Here is a 21,782-nt window from a genome sequence, read left to right on the forward strand (position 1 = left end):
CCCATGCTTGTTCAATGAACCATAAACAATTAATGAACATGCACCTATGGAACGGTCGTTAAGACACTAACAGCTTAGGCAATTAAGGTCACAGTTATGAAAACTTAGGACACTAAAGAGGCCTTTCTACTGACTCTGAAAAACACCAAAAGAAAGATGCCCAGAGTCCCTGCTCATCTGCGTGAACGTGCCTTAGGCATGCTGCAAGGGGTCATGAGGACTGCAGATATGGCCAGGGAAATAAATTGCAATGAGATGCCATTTTGACAGAGCTACAGGGAGACAGGATGGACAGCTGATCATCCTCGCAGTGGCAGACCACGTGTAACAACACCTGCACAGGATCGGAACATCCTAACATCACACCTGCGGGACAGGTACAGGATGGCAACAACAACTGTCTGAGTTACACCAGGAACGCACAATCCCTCCATCAGTGCTCAGGCTGTCCACAATAGGCTGAGAGAGGCTGGACTGAGGGCTTGTAAGGCAGGTCCTCACCAGACATCACCAGCAACAACGTCGCCTATGGGCACAAACCCACCATCGCTGGACCAGACAGGACTGGCAAAAAGTGCTCTTCATTGACAAGTCGCGGTTTTGCCTCACCAGGGGTGATGGTCGGATTCACGTTTATCGTTGAAGGAATGAGCGTTACACCGAGGCCTGTACTCTGGAGTGGGATCGATTTGGAGGTGGAGGGGCCGTCATGGTCTGGGGCGGTGTGTCACAGCATCATCGGACTGAGCTTGTGGTCATTGCAGGCAATCTCAACGCTGTGCGTTACAGGGAAGACATCCTCCTCCCTCATGTGGTATCCTTCCTGCAGGCTCATCCTGACATGACCCTCGAGCATGACAATACCGCCAGCCATACTGCTCGTTCTGTGCGTGATTTCCTGCAAGACAGGAATGTCAGTGTTCTGCCATGGCCAGCGAAAAACCCGGATCGCAATCCCATTGAGCACGTTTGGGACCTGTTGGATCGGAGGGTGAGGGCTAGGGCCATTCCCCCCAGAAATGTCCGGGAACTTGCAGGTGCCTTGGTGGAAGAGTGGGGTAACATCTCACAGCAAGAACTGGAAAATTTGGTGCAGTCCATGAGGAGGACATGCACGGCAGTACTTAATGCAGCTGGTGGCCACACCAGATACTGACTGTTACTTTTGATGTTGACCCCCCTTTGTTCAGGGACATTATTCCATTTCTGTTAGTCACATGTCTGTGGAACTTGTTCAGTTTATGTCTCAGTTGTTGAATCTTGTTATGTTCATACAAATGTTTACACATGTTAAGTTTGCTGAAAATAAATGCAGTTGACAGTGAGAGGACGTTTCTTTTTTTGCTGAGTTTATGATATTGTACAACAGACAGGTCAGGAGAAAAGTCATGTCTCACTTGTTCACCATAAATGATGTCATCACTGACATCTGGTGGTGCATGGATGTATGGATGATCTGTTCTACTATTGCCGTTAAAGGTGTCACACCTAGAATTTCTCCCCTATGCGCAAGCTAGGTGAATTGCAACAGCACTAGGTTACATTCACAACAAATCTCCCCCTCCCCTGCAGCCCATAAAATGGTGGACTCTCACTTTAAAAACAACATTTCTTTTCATTAAAAATATATATTTCACAGCGATTTAGATGGTACAATGATTCCCTACACTATTCATTGCTTGTTTTCTCACATAAACTGAAATTGAGCGAAAGTGTAGACTTTTAGCAACCTGGAAATGACAGAGCAATTTCTACATTGGCCACTTGACCCAATTTCCACTAGATAACACAACCACAAAGTCAAAACAGCATTCCCATTTGGACAACACATGCCACTCCGGCGGGAGAAATCAATAGGCGAATATCACAGCAAATCACAACAGTGGTGGGTAAAAAATACTTTGAAACACTATCATTGCACTATTACTACAGATATACTGTATTGTGGACATTTTCTGAAATTACAATGCAAAAATTCACCCATCACATTTTATGCTGTAGTCTACAATTGGTGCAGAAGCCTCACGCCATATACTTAATTTTTTTATTTTTATATCCTCCCATTTCTCTGAACAGCTCTTTTATGTTGTGTTTTTATACGTCAAAGAAGTGGGCTGAGCCATCATTGTGGCACGGAGTCGGGAACCACTATGATCTGTGTGGTCCAGAGACTTAAATGGCACTTAACGCTGTGAACCAACCCTGGCCCTGCTGCTCCCAATTTGCTCAGTGCATTCCTGCACAGTTCAGGAGTCGCAAATGAACATGTGGCATGGCATAAAAGTTACCTAAATCGACATGACATAGCACAAAACTTACCTAACAATGCACCAGGGTAATAAAACTGGTAAAAATAAATAAATAAAGAGAAATATGATATAGGCCTACAGTAGTAGTTTTCAGGAAATTCTCACTTTTTAAAGAGTAGGCTACAATTATATCCAACCAGTGGTTTAGCCCGATCTTTCCAAGGGTTGGTACAAGCTATTTTCAGCATTTCACCTCAGTCAGAAGAATGCAAAGGCTAACCTATTATTTAATGAACCTCATGGCATGGAGTACCTCAAATTACCTTTGAATCATCATACTTTGAAAAAGCAAAAATGGAATTCTAAGAAGAGAACACCCATTTATAATAGAGGTCCTCACACAAATTAAAGGACAGCCTAGGCAAAAAAGTTGTCTGCAAAATGCGACCCTCAAATGTGTTTCAGGTCATGAACATGAATCACAATTTTATATTTTGCATTCACACTTATTTTTCTCATGTGTATTCTGCAATTGGTACAGTATGTTGTATGATAATGATTCACTACTCAAGTGAAAATAGGCACTCTTGAATGTCAATTATTTGGGCATTGAATGTTCTGGGCATTTTACCATGATTGAAATCAGTGGTTTGGAGTTTTGAAAAAGTTGCCCTATGTCCGAAAAGTCTTGTATCACATGTTTTTATTAGTATCAATCCTCATTTTGGAGCGGCTTTTGACATTGCTAATAATAATGTTATTTAAAGAAATTACCCACTGGGCACACACAGGTTGAATCAAAGTTGTTTCCATGTCATTTCAATGAAATTACATTAAACCAAACGTGGAAAAGGCTACATGTTGAATTGAAGTCTGTGCACCAGTGGGTACTGTCATCACAATAGCCACAAGAGTCATGTGACCTATACAAAGAGAGTCACTCCCCTTTCTCCACAACTTGCCTATATAGACAAAGGATGAAGAAAGATAGTGTTTGTGTAGATTAGAGGGAGAGAGTCACTTCAACATCCCTCCAGTCATTGAAGCTGAAAGCAGGAACAAGTATTTGAACCGGGGAACCCCTTGGGAGCCGAGTCAACTGATTTGCCACAGAGATATTGCCAATAACACACTGTAAGTATTGCAGTTTATTGTGTAAGCCCATTTAGGGGGAAAGGAGGGATGGAAAATATATTTTAAATTATGGAAAGTCTGCACAAAGGTGGTAGACAGACCAAGCAGGCTCAGAATTCACTGTACCCAGGATTTGATGATCTGAGTTGGGAGGACAAAGACTTGTATTATTTCTTATTGTTGCTGCATTGTCGAGAAGGAACCTGCAAGTAAGAATTTAATTGGAAGGTGTCTCACCATACATACGACTAATAAAACTTGAAACTTCTCTGTGCCAACTCCACAATGGCACAAGCAAGGTGAGTGTGGGTATGACTTTCAGGTATAGTCTACTAACAAAGACTTGAAAGAATTTAAACATCGTTAGAAGCTGATTTTAATTTAGGTAATATGAGATGGAACAGAACTCAATGCTGCACTTTTCCCAGACTAGTTTGGATTTGTGTTTTATGATTTGGGATGACGTAACGGAGCAAACTAGCAAGTATTCACAAAAGAAAGGTGCTACAAACTGGTTGTTATTAGTCAATTCAAAGGGTATTAAGTGGATGTTGAAAATACTGTTTATGTACACAGTGGTTAAGCAGTCTGTATTTAAATCCTATGGTTTCTGTAATTATGTCTAATTATGTCTTGCATTGATTCCGACACTGAGATGACAGATGTTTGGTAAACTCTCAATACAGTCTTCTGTGTTTCAGTTTAGTGTATGCGACTATGTAAGTTAAAGCTTAATTGATAAGGACCGTCGATCACAGCAGTGAAAATGAACATGCTGTGTTTGACTATTGATAAAATGCTAACTTTGAGATGGTCCATGGAAGATGTTGAAAGTTGAAAAAAATAGACTGATCACTTGAAAAATAATTAAATGATACCTCGGCAATAACCAAAGATGGCAGTATTGCAGCTCATCTTTGCTCAACAAAAGTAATAATTTGACCAGCAAATTACAAAGCATAAGCTATGAATAACTTTGAAATAGTTTTAGGCCTATGTTCCATCAATAAATAATCGGATCTATGCAGAAACAGAGAGCTCCTTGTTTTACATTTTATTTTCTTGTATAGTCACCCCATTGAAGTGTCCTGGGTGAAGGAATATTTTTGGGGTAGTCACCCTGTTGAAGTGTCCTGGGTGAAGGAATATTTTTTGAGTAGTCACCCCATTGAAGTGTCCTGGGTGAAGGAATATTTTTTAGGTAGTCACCCTGTTGAAGTGTCCTGGGTGAAGGAATATTTTTTGGGTAGTCACCCTGTTGAAGTGTCCTGGGTGAAGGAATATTTTTTGAGTAGTCACCCTGTTGAAGTGTCCTGGGTGAAGGAATATTTTTTGGGTAGTCACCCTGTTGAAGTGTCCTGGGTGAAGGAATATTTTTTGGGTTGTCACCCTGTTGAAGTGTCCTGGGACTAATCATTTTGGGGGGATTTTCAAGTCTCTCAGCCGAGCACCTGATTCCCTTTTTGTTCAAGCTGAGCTAAAGTGTATTTGGGTACACTTTCCTTCCATTGAAATAGAAGCTGAGGCTTTGAGTCCTTATGACTCATACTCACAGGGCCGGACCTAGCCTTTTGGGGGCCCTAAGCGAGATTTGGTTGTGGGGCCTTACCACCTCGCTGGCAAAACATTTTAGTCCCCCCCCCTTGACAGCGGAGAGAACATTTTGGTTTTAAAATACATTCCCTGCAATTATCAACATTTTGCCATGGGGAGTAGAGAAAATGTTAACATTTTAAAACAACTTTCTGTAATTCTACACATTTTGCCATGGGGCAGAGAGAAGTTTACCAATTGAATAACATATTCCAGGCAATTATACTCATTTAGCCATGGGGTGGAGAGAGAAATGTTTGCAGTTTTAAAGCTAATTTCCTGTAATTCTACACATTTTGCCAATACTTATCATATGTTAATGATATCTGAATGAAATTGACTAACAAAATCAAAGGGGGCCCCCTAGAGATCAGGGGTCCTGGGTATATGTCCTGTGTGCCCAGTCGGTATTCGGGCATGATTACTACAAAGTTTAGATAGCTGCCTAGACTAATTTACCAATATAAAAATTGTTAGCTGACATGGCTAATTGAGTGACTGCCAGTGACTGACATAACATGAGAAAAACTGCTGATGCAGAAATTTCGAAATTGCACCTTGTGTATTCTACTATTCTAACTCTCTAACACTGAGTTCATAAAAATAGATACGTTTTTTTGGGTAGGCCCCCTAGCGGCCAGGGGCACTAAGCAACCGCTTATGTAGCTTTATGCCTGGGGCCGGCCATGCATACACATCCTTAAATAGTGCTGCAGCAGGTGTTGAATCAGTCAACTCTGACATGCTCTGCAGAATATCTTATTCAAGTGACAAAACTTGATGCAAAACACACTGTAACATCACTCGTTTACTTTACTAGTTAGTTGAGAGTATCTAGCAAGTTTGTTGTTTAGTTTAGTTTTTTGGCTGCTCTTTCTTGAGGGGCTGCTCTTGCCTATGTGTGCTGATTACCTGTAACTACATGAGTATGGTTAACTTTAACTAAACACAAAAGGGCATGAATACAGCACCTCTCATGAAGCACAATATGGGCTGTTGTTAAAGTTTGGGTCTGGCACACACACGCACACGTGCCCTGTTCCCAGATCTCTTCACTCAGAGTTCTCTATTGGTCATTGGCCTGGATACGACCGTACACTTATCAAAAAAACAAAAACAAAAAATGTATTGGTCACATACACGTGTTTAGCAGATGTTAATGCGGGTGTAGCAGAACTCTTGTGTGTATGAACTGAAGTACCCACACTCTCCTCCATTGCGAAACACTTGTTTCCCATCAGCCAAAATAGTTGCCTGGAGTGAGATAACTGGGGGATGGTGGATGATATACAATAGATGACATGGTTTCAACACAATAACAAAAATCGGATGTTGGTTAAATAGCCTGTGTCAAACTGACTCTGGAACATGTGTCATCTTGCCATCACCCTCAATAATTCTCAAACATTGGCCACCAGCATTTTACCATTCATAAATTACTCAATTAGTAACGCTTTTAAACACTTGGTGGTTTTATGATGTAGGTGCACTTATCTTTGTGTGGTGGTCACTGTTGTTGTGAAGAAGACACTGTTTATGATCAGAATCACCATATTCTCCAACTACATTTACACATACTTAGTGATATGATTCTGCTAGTGATATACAACATTAGAGACAGAGTACAGGCAGGAGTTTACACTAAGTTTCTCCCCCACACAAGCTGTTCCTTCTGGGAATCCACAATCTTTGGCCCCTGTACAGATTCTAAGAAAGTGGTGAGGAAATTGTAAATTGTCCTTTCAAGGGGAAAGGTCTTCAGGGAGATTAAGTTTTTGTCAACTTCGATTGTTGAGTTAACCGTTTGTATGAGTTTAGACTGTGGAGAGCCTAAATTAAATGGGGTTGGCAGTGGGGTTGGGTTGTCCAGCAGTCCCTCCTAAAATCTTACGGGTCAAGGAACATCCTGCTCTCCTTCAAGCCTTTTAGTTCCTCACTGTCGGGGGTTACTAGAACTAACTTCTGCCCCTGCTGTTAAACAAGACAAAGAGCTGTGCAGCCACACACACACACTCTCTCTCTCTCTCTCTCTCTCTCTCTCTCTCTCTCTCTCTCTCTCTCTCTCTCTCTCTCTCTCTCTCTCTCTCTCTCTCTCTCTCTCTCTCTCTCTCTCTCTCTCTCTCTCTCTCTCTCTCTCTCTCTCTCTCTCTCTCTCGCTCTCTCTCTCTCACTTACTTAGCAACCGTACATGTTACAGCAGGACAGGGAATCAGACTGCAGCATTTGAATTGCACACTGTGGAGATACCGTAACGAAGACAAACATTTAGGTGTTTTCTTAGTTTTTCTCTTTTATTTGGCTTCCACAGACCCTCTATTATTGAGGTAAGACATTTTGGTGCAGGATTTTGTCAGGGAGGAGAAATGCATCTTGGAATTCTTCCTTGTGATGGAGAGAAAGAGGGCTAAGAGCCTGAGTGATGTACAGGACAAGAAGGAATAACTACATTGACATCTGAATTACTATAAAACATCTGTAAGCAAGGTTGATGATATGAATACACAAATTAGCTTAAAATAAGATATGTTATTGTAAATACAAGGGACACAATAAGTGGTGTTGTTTGAGAGGACTTTATTACTCAGAGCAGTTCGATAGTGTGTACATTGTCCCAGTACATCTTAACTGCCTATCTTTGTGAAAATGTAAGGGGGGAAAATGTACATGTTTGTAAGCGACTAATAATCATCTATGTCCATTTTGTTTTGGATTCTGTGCATTTTCACTGTTGCAGGACAATGGTGAGAGAAGAACATTGAGATACGCAGTGCAAATTGTTTCTCTAAAAGGCATTCATAACCTTTGACTTTAATATGAAACGTTGTTTGAAATGAATACCCATTTATTAGATGATATATAACTTGATGACCTCGATGACTTCTGGATAATATTGTGTAATTCAGTCTCATGGAATAAAGCGGCAATACGGTTGATAGGAACTGAATGAATTATGTTATCTCCCTAGTTTCGAGGGAGATTGATGCAACCCCAGAAAGCTAGTCACCAACAATAAATCACTCCTTTTCATTTTCATCTGTGGTGAACGGTGGCAGAGCTACATCGGTGTTGTCAGACCATGAAACATCCCGAAAATTGTTCTTCTCACGAAAATGTCCCACAACCATCACGAGACTCGTCTGAAGTCAGTACCACCGATCTGCCAACTTCTGTCTATAACATCCAAACAGTTTGGACTTGGTTGTTTTGCTCTAGGACGCCCACAAGCCGCACCAGAATCGTCTGAAGACAGCCCAGTACCAGTTCAAAAAATGAATGGAAGCATATAGAAGTAGTTTAGTGCCTAAAAAAAGGGTGAAATATGTGTCATTTTAAACCAAATAGCTAAATGATCCTTGGTATGACCATTTTAAAACAATTCCATATGTTAGTTTAGTAAATAACCCACCCAACCCCCCGGCTTAGACTCTAGGGGGTTAATTCAATTGAAATAAAATGTATTAAAATGATCTTTGGGAAACCCAGCCCTAGTATTTAGTGTTTGAGCTTTGAGGTGGCTGGATCCTTCCCCACTCTCTCTTTGTCTGTCTGTTTTGACCCCCTGCAGGTTGAGTGAGTCGTGATGGCTTCATGCACGGTGTCTATCCTCTTCCTTCTCATCGTTGCCATGTCAGCAGCAGAGCCGCCAGGCTGCAAGATCCGGATCACAAACAGAGGCCTCGAAATGTGTAAGAAATTCACAACAAAAACACTCTGTGCCTTCAGAAAGTATTCATACCCTTTGACTTATTCCACATGTTGTTGTGTTACAGCTTGAATTCAAAATAGATTACCTGGATTGTGCAACATATTTGCACATTATTCTTTTTTTAATTCTTCAAACTGTCAAGTTGGTTGATGATCATTTCTAGACAGCCATTTTCAAATCGTCATAGATTTTCAAGACGATTTAAGTCAAAACTGTAACTCGAACGTTCACTGTCTTCTTGGTAAGCAACTCCAGTGTAGATTTTGCCTTGTGTTTTAGGTTCTTGTCCTGCTGAAAGGTGAATTTGTCACCCAGTGTCTATTGGAAAGCAGACTGAACCCGGTTTTCCTCTCGGATTTTGCCTGTGCTTAGCTTTATTCCGTTTCTTTTTATCCTGAAAAACTCCCTAGTTCTTGCCGATGACAAGCACACCCATAACATGATGCAGCCCACCCCCATGCTTGAAAATATGAAGCGTGGTACTCAGTAATGTGTTGTATTGGTATTCATGACAAAAAGTTAATTGCTTGGCCAAAATGTTTGCAGTATTACTTTAGTGCCTTGTTGCAAACATGATGCATGTTTTGGAATATTTGTATTCTGTACAGGCTTCCTTCTTCTCCTTCTCTCAATTAGGTTAGTATTGTGGAGTAACTACAATGTTGTTGATCCATCCTCTGTTTCTCCTATCACAGCCATTATCTCTGTAACTGTTTTAAAGTCACCATTGGCCTCGTGGTGAAATCTCTAAGCACCGCTTGCCTCTCTTCCCAGACTTATCAATGAATGGTCCGGGTCCCACCTCGGTGATCCGGTCCTACATAGACTTTCAGGGTCAGGCTAGCTAACAAATGCTGCACAGCATGCTAGCCAGGTTAGCTAACTCGCCGAGATGAGCTAGCTACTTCTAGCTATTCCGGCTTCCTAACGGTGGAATTGCTTGGGTAGCTATCTTGTTAAGTATATGTAGCTAGCGTTAAGTCACATGGTTATTCTAAAGGGACCATGCTGCAGTCAAATAGGCTAGCTAGTCTAGCATAGACTACAAGCCTCATGGTAAACATCAACTAGCATGCATAACTTCTGGCGAATGAAGCTTACTAGCGTTCCCCTGGCGTTAGAGGCAATCCCATTCCTATTTACAATTCCTGAAGTTGGAGGGAGTGGAGGAAGCAAGGCTTACATGCACCTCCGATAAGGTAGCATCCTCCGAGCACTTGCACGGGAGCGACCAGTGAGTCCCTCCACAAAAACATTACTGTGATGTCAGTGATGCCCCTGGAGCAATTAGGGTTAACTATTTGCTCAAGGGAACAGCGACAGATTTTTCACCTTGTCGACTCCGGTATTCGAACTAGTGACCTTTCGCTCTAACCTCGAGGTTAACCTGGCTATGGAACACTTGTAAGCTAGCCTGGTCTCAAAAGTCTATGTAAGATCGGATCACTGAAGTGGGATCCGTACCGTTCATTGATAAGTCTGGGAAGAAAGGCAAGTGGTGCTTAGTCAAGGCAGACACAGGCGACGGGGGGATACCCACAGAACCTGGTCTCCCTCTCTCTTATCGCCTAAACCGAGTGAAGCTTGTTGTGACAGAAGTAACTCCAAGTGGGACTGTCAATCAGGGTACGTCATTGATTGACGGAGCCGCCGAACCCAGACTAGACCGGGCTTCAGGCAAACACAGTTGTGTCTACCCAAAGTTCCACAGTGTGCACGGGTGTCAAAAGTGTTGCATCTCCCACATGTGGCTTCAATGAAAAGTGTCCCTTATCCACATTCAGACAGATGGTGGTCGTGAGTGGGGTAAATGGAAAAATAATATCTATTTCTACAAGGTGGCGTTCCTCCCTGTCAGATAGCACTTTACGGGAGGCTCGCTGTCTGCTCCAACCAATGGTGCGCATGCGTGGTATTGCTCTGGATCGTGCGAACATGATTTTCCAGCGCTGAGTGCTAGTCTTTCACTTCTCTCACAGCCTAAACCGTTCGCTTCGGGTGTCCTTGTCAGGCCTACAGGCTCAGGCCCACGAGTGGGACCCTCTGTTATTGTCAGGGGGTTACCATGGTTTCAGTTGTACCCCACAGGGAGGTCACGACAGACACATTCACCCCGCGGGTGGGGTGACTTGTAAGATGGCAGAGCGCACTGCATATCAATTACCTGGAGCTCCTAACGGTGTATCTGGTGCTCAGGCTCTTCCTCCCGCCTTTGTCAGGCTGGCTTGTGATGGTCAGAACCGGCAATATTTATGGTGGTGGTGCCATACACCAACAGACGGTGAGGGACTCAGTCTCTCTCCCTCCTAACCTTAGTTTATTGCTGTGGAGCAGCGCTCACATGTTCTCGCTTCTCCATGGTTGCCTCAACTCGGGCGCAGATCTTCTGTCTTGGTGGGCCCCTCTCTCTTAGGAGTGGTGGGTACACCCCTGGGTGGTCTCCCAGATATATTAAATGTTCGGCAGGGCCGACGTAGATCTTTACGCATCGCAAAGAAGCAGTCTTTGTCGTATGTTTCTCTCGATGAGGGACCCGAACACTTCATTGAGAACTGACACACTCGTACTCTCCTTTACACATTTCCCCCCGTTGTCCACATTGATGGGGCTGTAGTGGAGCAGATCGAGAGCTTTAAGTTCCTTGGTGTCACCTCACTAAGGACCTAGTGGTCAAAACACAGCCTCCCCCTCAGGAGGCTGAAAAGATTTGGCATGGGACCTCAGATCCTCCAAAAATTTTACAGCTGCATCATTAAGTACATCTCGACTGGCTGCATCTCCTCTTGGTATGGCAACTGCTCGGCATCCGACCGCAAGGCACTACAGAGGGTAGTTCGCGTATGGCCCAGTACATCACTGGCGCCGAGCTCCCTGCCATCCAGAACTTCTATACCAGGCGGAGTCAGAGGAAGCACCTCAAAATTGTCAAAGACCCCAGCCACCCAAGTCATTGACTGTTCTCTCTGCTACTGCATGGCAAGCTGTACCGGAGCGCCCGGTCTGGGACCAAAAGGGTCCTGAACAGATTCTACTCCCAAACCATAAGACTGCTAAATAATTTGTTAAATAGTCAACCAAATAGCTACCTGGATTTACCCTTTTTGCACTAACCTTTCTGACTCATCACATACAGTTGAAGTCGGAAGTTTACATACACTTAGGTTGGAGTCATTAAAACTCGTTTTTTACCACTCCACAAATTTCTTGATAACAAACTATAGTTTTGGCAAGTCGGATAGGACATCTACTTTGTGCGTGACACAAGTAATTTTTCCAAAAATTGTTTACAGACAGATTATTTCACTTATAATTCACTGTATCACAATTTCAGTGGGTCAGAAGTTTACATACACTAAGTTGACCGTGCCTTTATCCAGCTTGGAAAATTACAGAAAATTATGTCATGGCTTTAGAAGCTTCTGATAGGCTAATTGACCTCATTTTAGTCAATTGGAGATGTACCTGTGGATGTATTTCAAGGCCTACCTTCAAGCTCAGTGCCTCTTTGCTTGACATCATGGGAAAATCAAAACAAATCAGCCAAGAGCTCAGAAAAAAATTGTTGACCTCCACAAGCTCCAAATGCCTGAATGTACCACGTTCATCTGCACAAACAATAGTGCGCAAGTATAATCACCATGGGACCACGCAGCCGTCATACCGCTCTTGAAGGAGACACGTCTGTCTCCTAGAGATGAATTTACTTTGGTGCGAAAAGGGCAAATCAACAACAACAACAAAGGACCTTGTGAAGATGCTGGAGCAAACAGGTACAAAAGTATCTATATCCACAGTAAAATGAGTCCTATATTGACATAACCTGAAAGGCCACTCAGCAAGGAAGAAGCCACTGCTCCAAAACGGCCATAAAAAAGCCAGACTACGGTTTGCAACTGGACATGGGGACAAAGATCTTACTTTTTGGAGAAATGTCCTCTGGTCTGATGAAACAAAAATATAACTGTTTGTCCTTAATGACCATCGTTATGTTTGGAGGAAAAAGGGGGATGCTTGCAAGCCGAAGAACACCATCCCAACCGTGAAGCACGGGAGTGGCAGCATCACGTTGTGAGGGTGATTTGCTGCAGGAGTGACTGGTGCACTTCACAAAATAGATGGCATCATGAGGGAGGACAATTATGTGGATATATTGAAGCAATATCTCAGGACATCAGTCAGGAAGTTAAAGCTTGGTCGCAAATGGGTCTCCCAAATGGACATTGACCCCAAGCATACTTCCAAAGTTGTGGCAAAATGGTTTAAGGACAACAAAGTCAAGGTATTGTAGTGCCCATCACAAAGCCCTGACCTCAATCCTATAGAATATTTGTGGGCAGAACTGAAAAAGCGTGTGCGAGCAAGGAGGCCTACAAAACTGACCTCAGTTACACCAGCTCTGTCAGGAGGAATGGGCCAAAATTCACCCAAATTATTGTGGGAAGCTTGTGGAAGGCTAAACAATTTAAAGGCAATGCTATCAAATACTAATTGAGTGTATGTAAACTTCTGACCCACTGGGAATGGGATGAAATAAATAAAAGCTGAAATAAATCATTTTCTCTACTATTATTCTCACATTTCACATTCTTAAAATCAAGTGGTGATCCTAACTGACCTAAAACAGGGAATTTTGACTAGGATTAATTGTCAGGAATTGTGAAAAACTGAGTTTAAATGTATTTGGCTAAGGTGTATGTAAACTTCTGACTTCAACTGTATGCTGTTGCTACTGTTTATTATCTGTCACTTTATTCCTAGTTATATGTACTTATCTACCTCAATTACCTCATACCCCTGCACATCGACTCGGTACTGGTTCCCCCTGTATATAGGAAAGTTATCGTTACTCCGTGTGTATTTATTATTACATGTTTTACTTTTCTATTATTCTCTATTTCTTTTTTGGTTCACTGAGATCTTTTGCCTTTTAGGCGATGACCTGTGACAACTCCGGTTGTGCAGGGACCTGTTGTCCCAGGCGCACGGGCAGGTTTGGAACGCAAAGCCGGAGATTTGATTTCTATCGGCCTGGCCCCTAGGAGGACCAATCAGATGGCTATATCTAGAGCAGGCCTGGGCAACTCCAGTCCTCGGGGGCCTGATTGGTGTCACAGTTTTTCCCCAGCCCCAGCTAACACACCTGACTCCAATAATCAACTAATCATGATCTTCAGTTAAAAATGCAATTAGTTTAAATCAGGTGTGTTTGCTAGGGATGGGGGAAAAGGTCCCCGAGGACTGGAGTTGCCCAGGCCTGACCTAGAGCGTTACCTCTGAACGTTATTGCTACTATTTAGTCTGCAAGGGCACCCTCAACAGGGGGCTGTGTATGTATAAAGTGGCAGAGGTTGTAGCTCTGGTGCCAAGATAAAGGGCTGGTTCCTTTTTCAGTGCTATGTGAGGGACATCTTTATGTTCCTATAGGAGCTTTTCGACCAAAGGACGGCCATTCTCCACACCAAAAGTGTACATGACGGCTATTTCAGCATGTCATGTGAGAATTGATGTTGCCACTCCCCTAGTAATGCGGTTTCTAAAAGGGTGTGGTCTCTAAACCTATTGCGCCCACTAGGGATTTAGCTTTGGTTTTGGATGCTCTGTGAGGCCCCCTTTGAACCACAGGAGGCTGTGGATCTGAGTATCCTCTCCTACAACACCTCCCTGCTTGTGCCTTTGCCTTTTGATACGCGTGTTGGGGACCTCCACGTGTTATCTGTACACCCTTCCTGTACTCAGTTCACCTCGGGCGACTCTAAGGTGACATTGCGTCCAAATGGGTCCTTCGACCCCAAAAGTCATGGCTATGTCCTACAGGTCCTTGACTTTTGAGTTATTTCCCTTTTCGCCTCCTCCTTTGCTTCTGAAGAGCAACAGAGGTTACATGCCCTGTGTCTAGTACGAGCTACAGATGTAGGATCATAATTTGAGCCAGTTTGCTACAGCAGGAAAATAATCCTACAGCAATAGGATATGTGAATTATTATGTGGATTATAATTCATGGGCATTTTTTTTTAGGGGTTGATCATTTTTTTGTTACGGTAAATAAAGTCTACAATTTTAAAGTGGAAATCACTAACTTTCGAGCCTTTATAAACCTTAATACACGACAAGTTTACGTTTCCTGCTGTGCAGGAAAATTCTTTGCAACAAAAGAGTGGTCAAATTAAGATCCTACATCTCTATACACACGTACATTGAGGGACCCGGGATATCCGGTTATGTGACCAGATTTATGTCTGTTTTGCTAATCCAGGTCGATGCAGGGCAGCATCTCCCGCAGGATTGTGGAGCCTATCTCCCTGTCATATCGCAACAAGGGGCAAGGGTTACCTAGCACTGTATGTGCCGACTTCACCAGGGGTCTGGCAGTGGGAGTTTGGGAGTTTGGTATTTTGGTATTTTGGAATTTTATTAGGATCCCCATCAGCTGTTGCAAAAGCAGCAGCTACACTTCCTGGGGTTCACACAAAACATGAAACATATACAGAATGACATAATACAGAACATCAATAGACAAGAACAGCTCAAGGACAGAACTACATAAAAAATGTTAAAGGCACACATAGCCTACATATCAATGCATACACACAAACTATCTTGGTCAAATTGAAGGGTTGACTGTAGGAAATACAATATTTGTGCTGTGGCGAGTTGGGCATCACCACACGCTGTTGTGAGGTTTTATCGCTTGGATGTCACAGTGTAGCCCACAGTGTGCTTACAGCTGGGACAGGGGAAAATCACTAGGCAGCATGTCGTGTACACAATACCCAGCTCAGTTCTGGGTGGTCTGCCATGGGCCGTTTTATTTACTATCCATTGGGGTCGGCTTAGGGTGGGATTCCATTTCCCCATAGTATGTTGTACCGAAGTTGACTGACTGAAAAGGAACGTAACGTTATGACTATAACTACTGTTCCCTGGAGGAGAAGCCCCTGTTTGGCCCCGCACCGCCCGTTTCTGGGCCTTGTGAAGAGCTTCCAGCGAGTTGCAGATTTCATTGGCCTTGTCAGGCATGATTTTAGTTCCTTCAGTGAACAGTAGCTATAGTCATAACGTTACGTTTTCAACAGTCTCCAACAGTACTGAATGATCCTGGAACGTCTTCAGTCTTGACCAAAGGAAGACGTCACCTCCACTACATTGTCACTATCAGGATTTTGCTCTACTTTAGCCACCAATACCCAAACAAAGCACCTTAATCCACTTAGATCATCTTAGTTGTGTGGGCTGTCTTCTTAAGGCATTGGCTATGTAGCTTTAGACTCTAAACTTAACTCTTTCAAACCTGCCTTTCAGTGAAGTACGAGACCCAGAAGTTTGTGGTGGAGGAACTGAGCAACATCACCATGCCAGAGATGAAGGGCAACGAGGGCCGCTTCGAGTACACCATCAATGAGTAAGCCCTGAGCTGGGATCCATCCACCTTAACGATCCAAAGTTGCTGCCCCTATGTTCCAATGGCTCCAGATCCTTTGATATCTGTGCATATTAATGAACTGTGGGTAGTGTCTGCCTGGATTTCTAGAAGATGACCTATAAAGCGCAGCAACTGAATACTCCCTTTTGAAAGATAAAGACCAGATGGCTTCGCTCACCACATGAAGTGAAAAAGAAAGGTGTGCAAAGTTATCTGTCTGGTCTACGAGGCTAGAACTTCTTAATCTTTTGTAAAAGAAAGTCCAGTATCTGACTTTATGGGTCATCTTCTAGAAATCTGGGTTCTTGGAAAATCAACTCTGGTAGACAGTGTTGCTACCCATACAGTGTTTCTGCTTTGGTCAACTTCAACCAACTGCCAACCAGGCTACAAGATTGTGGCTACCAAAAGTATCAGCCCAAGCACTGATCAAATTGTCTTCCTTCCTGTGGTTCAGTGTGAAAATAAATGAGTTGAACCTGACCTACGCAGACCTGGCATTTCAGCCTGGTCTGGGACTGCTCTTCGAGGTGCAGAACTCATCCATCGCCCTCAGCTTCCAGAGACGCATCCTATACTGGTTCTTGTAAGTCCTTCTCTCTATCCTCTACGGTCTCTCTAGTGCATTTTACAAGAAAATAATGGGTTTGTATACAAAATAATGCCTGTGGTGAAATACTCACAATAGTATATTGTATAGCCTTGAGGAGTTCAGTCATACAGAGGTAGGCTAGATTGATGACTTATCTTCTTTGACGTCAAACTTCAGAGATAATCGATGTCCAAAAAGAGTGTCTTAGAAATTCTTTCCTTTTGGTGCTAAATATGGTTGAGATGATGACGTTGATGATGATGATCTGAGAAGGTTTCTTCTCTATGGTCTTGTAGCTATGACACGGGAGCCATCAACGCCTCTGCTGAAGGCGTGAACATCCACACTGTCCTGCACATGACCAAAGACGAGTTGGGCCGTCTCAAGATCTCCAACATCACCTGTGATGCGTCCATCGGCAAAATGAAAATGAAGTTCACTGGCACCTTGGGGTAAATCATGTTGATAGTTTTTTGGGGGATACTTGAGCTGCTTTCTTGACCAGAGGCCATATGTATCAAGCATTTTAGAGTAGGAGTACTGATCTAGGATCAGGTTATCCTAGTCTATACTAATTGTATTCATTATGATCTAAAAGGCAGAGAACCAAATATTGCGTGCAATGTGGAGCTATTAGTCTGTCATGAATCAAGAGAGACTAATTGCAGTGATGTAGGCTAGTAGCAGTATTTTTCAGCTAGTGATTCTTTTGACATGAGTGGGTGTAATCAGAGCCATGTACTTAGATATATGTCTCTGGGTGTAATTAAACTCTGCTTTACTCCTTTGCAGGAGGGTGTATGACTTCTTGGCGACGTTCTTGACCACAGGAATGCGCTTCCTTCTTAACCAACAGGTGCTGACAGATCAGTTGATTTAATTCTAGAACGCTGGTTACTACAACATGGCAACACGTACGACTAAATACTCATTGGCTGAGCTGGCAAATCAGCTGTTTACTGATCATGATGACTGTCACGCCCACACTGTTCAGAGTGAATATGGCAAATAGGGGTAGACATAAAAGCTGCTTTTTAACATACTGAATTATAATTTTTGAAAGAAAATGTATTTACCTCATCTTGTAATGAATTATAGGTAATGTTTCATTGAAATGTGGACCACTGGGCTGTTACTTTAACACGTCTGCTGTTTTCATAGATCTGCCCTGCCATGAACCACGCTGGTTTGGTTCTAATCAACTCTTTGTTGGAGACGATTCCAGGTAATATAGTACAGTGGTTCATTGGCAAATAACTTGAGAGATTGGTTATAAACATCTCTGACCATAAGTTACTTCTCTGACCATAAGTGTTGAAAATAACTTTTGCACGCCGAAAGATAATTGTGTGTTTTAATTTGAACCTATCCAGTTCGAACTGAAGTGGACAAGTACGTGGGAATCGACTACTCTCTCCTAAGTGACCCAGTGGTGACTTCAAGGAGTCTTGACATGGATTTCAGGGTGAGTGAGATAGTCTAGCTAGCTATGCATTAGTCTCATGCATTTTGGCCATATCATGTCTATATTATGTAGGTATGTTTTGGGTATTAAACACTTTATTGGAAGGGTAAATACCTAAGGACTTCATAACACACTCAAATTCACACATTATGCATTCATAAGCTGATATTTTCATTATGTCACAGTAATGTCACTGATACTGCAATTATCAACATGCAGTTGTTGACGTAATTGAACTGCTTAGTAATGTGTTATGAAACCTTTATGTAGGTACCCCCTCAAATAAAGTGGAAACCTATTTTTGCATCTCTCACTCTCTTCTCTCATCTCTCTTTCTGGGCCACACAGGGCATGTTCTTTGAGCTCGGGAACGAGAACAACACCTTGGTCAACTATGCCGTTAACCCAATCGTGAGAGAGTACGATCGAATGGTGTACCTGGGTCTGTCCGAGTATTTCTTTGACAGTGGGTTGTACTCCTATTATAAAGCCGGCATATTCCAAATGAATATCGCCAACGAGCGCGTAAGTATGAGACCGGACGGTCTGCTGTTATGTGTTGCAACCCTATTCTCTCCCCTGCACTTTAGCCTACATATGACATTACTTCAGTTATTCTTAGCTCCAAGGTGTAAATTATTCTATATTGGCCTAAGAACTGGTGCATGAATCAGAGGTCCAGTCAGACATGTTGACACAGATTTTAATAAGCAGTTGAGTCATGATTGGTACTGCACCTTTTCACATAATAAGGTGATCTGCCGCAAACCCAATCATTAAAAATGGAATTTACAAGTATTTATTTTACCAGTATTGTTCTGGTAGTAATATGACATGAATATAGTAATTTCAAATACATGCAATTATATGGCTGTTGAATACTATGTTCTCAGATGCCAAAGGATCTGGAGATGCTCCTCAGGACAACCTATTTTGGCACCATTATGATGATGGTGAGTATGTATGTCAGGATTGTGACCTGATGCCTCCACAAATAGGGTCAAGACTTTAAATTCTACTTTTGCATTCCACTCACTCACTCCTGCGTTTGTGTTTGCATGTGAAACCAAAGTCAGTGTGCTTCTCACAGTATATCCTCCTCCATTGGGAGCGGGTGGGGGCTCCCAACAAAGTCTGAGCAAGCCCCCCCCCCCACTACCACCCCCAAATAATAATAATTAAAACAATTATTATAGTTTTTCGCTGGGAAACAGCTAACTTCCTACAATTCGACTCATTTTTCCATGGGGCACAGGGAACAATTTGCAGCTAATCTCATGCTATTCTACACATTTTGCAATGTGGCTGAGATAATGTAGAATTATTTTTGATAATTTCCTGCTATTCTAAACATTTTTGCCATGGCTTATGACATGTTTATGGGGGTGTGTGGTACGCCAGTGCGTCCTGCTTGACAACGTACCACCCGTGTGATCTTTACAAAAGGTACCAATTGGATAGCTTGGCGACATTTCAAGTTAGCTGTGGAGTGAGTTTACAGCACATTCTTAACTCTGTGCATGCTTGTGGTCGTTTGTTTGCGCGTCTGTGTTTATCTCAGAACCCAGCCCTGGTGGAGTACCCTATCTCCCTGCGACTGGAGTTGAACTCTGCCCCCAAGACTACCATCAAGACCTCTGGGGCCACTGTGGCCGTCACCGCCATCGTCACGGTGATGGTGCTACCGCCCGGCACGGCGCCCGTGCAGCTCAGCAGCATGACCATGGTGAGGTCTTGTCTTCTCATGTTGTTCATTTGTCAGTTACTGATTAAAAAAAAGGATCCAAACGAAGTCCATTAGAATGGTTGACATTTAGAGTAAGGATCTGGAGGACGGAAGGATACATATGGTTTTAAGTGCGTCCTTCCTCCGTTCGTTGAGGTAATCACTGATATGGAAGTGAGTGGATAGCTCATTGCTCTCATCAGTGTTACCCTGTCAGAACTGTGATTTCCTCAAGAAAAGCAGAGAGGAAGGGTGAAGACCAGCGTGCTAAAAAAGCTTTTCTTTCTATTCCTTGCAGGAGGCCAAATTCAATGCCAAGGTGTCCATGAAGGGCAAGAGACTGGCTGTCCTTGCAGACTTGAGGAGGTAGGCATGCATGCATTCACACGCACGCACGCACGCACGCACGCACGCACACACACACACAAACACGGCGTATCACTGTAGCATCACAGGCAAATTCAGAAAGTATTCTGTTTTTATCGACAGGTTTAAAATCTTCTCCAACCAGTCTGCTTTGGAATCACTGGCGGTAAGATTCTGTGCGCTGTCCTCCTGTCTCTCTCTCTTTTACAATTCTGACCATATGTACTGTATAGAGCCTTCAGAAAGACACCCCTTGACTTTTTACACATTTTGTTGTTACAGCCTGAATTTAAAATGGATACAATTTAGATTTATTGGCACTAACCTACACACAATACCCCATGATGTCAAAGTGGAATTATGTTTTTCTATATTTTTACAAATTAATTTAAAATTAAAAGCTGAAATGTCTTCTGTCAATAAGTATTCAACCCCTTCGTTATGGCAAGCCTAAATAAGTTCAGGAGTAAACATTTGCTTAACAAATCACATAATAAGTTGCATTGACTCACTCTGTGTTCAATAATAGTGTTTAACATGTTTTATGAATGACTACCTAATCTCTGTACCCCACACATACAATTATCTGTAAGGTCCCTCAGTCGAGTAGTGAATTTCAAACACAGATTCTACCACAAATACCAGGGAGGTTTTCCAATGCCTCGCAAAGAAGGGCACCTACTGGTAGATTGGTCAAAATTAAAACAGACATCGAATATCCCTTTGAGCATGGTGAAGTTATTAATTACACTGGATTGGATTGTGTATCAATACACCCAGTCACTACGAAGATACAGGCATCCTTCCTAAATCATTTGCCGGAGAGGAAGGAAACCACTCAGGGATTTCACCATGAGGACAATGGTGACTTTAAAACAGTTACAGTTAAAAATATATATATATATATATTTTTTTTTTCCACCTTTATTTAACCAGGTAGGCCAGTTCTCATTTACAACTGCGACCTGGCCAAGATAAAGCAAAGCAGTGCAACACAAACAACAACACAGAGTTACACATGGAATAAACAAACGTACAGTCAATAACACAATGGAAAAGTCTATATACAATGTGTGCAAATGAGGTAGGATAAGGGAGGTAAGGCAATAAATAGGCCATAGTGGCAAAATAATTACAATTTAGCAGTTAAACACTGGAGTGATAGATGTGCAGAAGATGAATGTGCAAGTAGAGATACTGGGGTACAAAGGCGCAAAAATATAAATAACAATATGGGGATGAGGTAGTTGGATGGGCTATTTACAGATGGGCTATGTACAGGTGCAATGATCTGTGAGCTGCTCTGACAGCTGATGCTTAAAGTTAGTGAGGGAGATATGAGTCTCCAGCTTCAATGATTTTTGCAATTTGTTCCAGTAATTGGCAGCAGAGAACTGGAAGGAAAGGCGGCCAAAGTAGGAAAAGGCTTTGGGGGGTGACCAGTGAAATATACCTGCTGGAGTGCGTGCTACGGGTGGGTGCTGCTATGGTGACCAGTGAGCTGAGATAAGGCGGGGCTTTACCAAGCAA

General features: G+C 42.7%; 1 protein-coding gene across 5 annotated transcripts in view; it reads left to right on the forward strand.

Annotated features, from left to right (window-relative positions):
* pltp (phospholipid transfer protein) overlaps positions 1-21,782 on the forward strand; it is a 29,473-nt gene that overhangs the window by 2,326 nt on the left and 5,365 nt on the right. The window contains exons 1-13 of one of the 5 annotated variants that reach the window (XM_071336717.1): positions 3,229-3,383; positions 8,542-8,662; positions 15,983-16,082; positions 16,561-16,689; positions 16,992-17,147; positions 17,488-17,551; positions 17,857-17,920; positions 18,069-18,160; positions 18,509-18,685; positions 19,054-19,113; positions 19,722-19,886; positions 20,185-20,252; positions 20,376-20,418. In XM_071336717.1, the coding sequence (XP_071192818.1) occupies positions 8,557-8,662; positions 15,983-16,082; positions 16,561-16,689; positions 16,992-17,147; positions 17,488-17,551; positions 17,857-17,920; positions 18,069-18,160; positions 18,509-18,685; positions 19,054-19,113; positions 19,722-19,886; positions 20,185-20,252; positions 20,376-20,418 (1,224 nt within the window). In that variant the 5' untranslated portion in view covers positions 3,229-3,383; positions 8,542-8,556. The other 4 variants (XM_071336720.1, XM_071336716.1, XM_071336718.1 and 1 more) reach the window with 4 other exon arrangements.

Source organism: Salvelinus alpinus, chromosome 12 (assembly GCF_045679555.1).
Source record: "Salvelinus alpinus chromosome 12, SLU_Salpinus.1, whole genome shotgun sequence".
NCBI classification, from domain to species: Eukaryota; Metazoa; Chordata; class Actinopteri; order Salmoniformes; family Salmonidae; genus Salvelinus; species Salvelinus alpinus.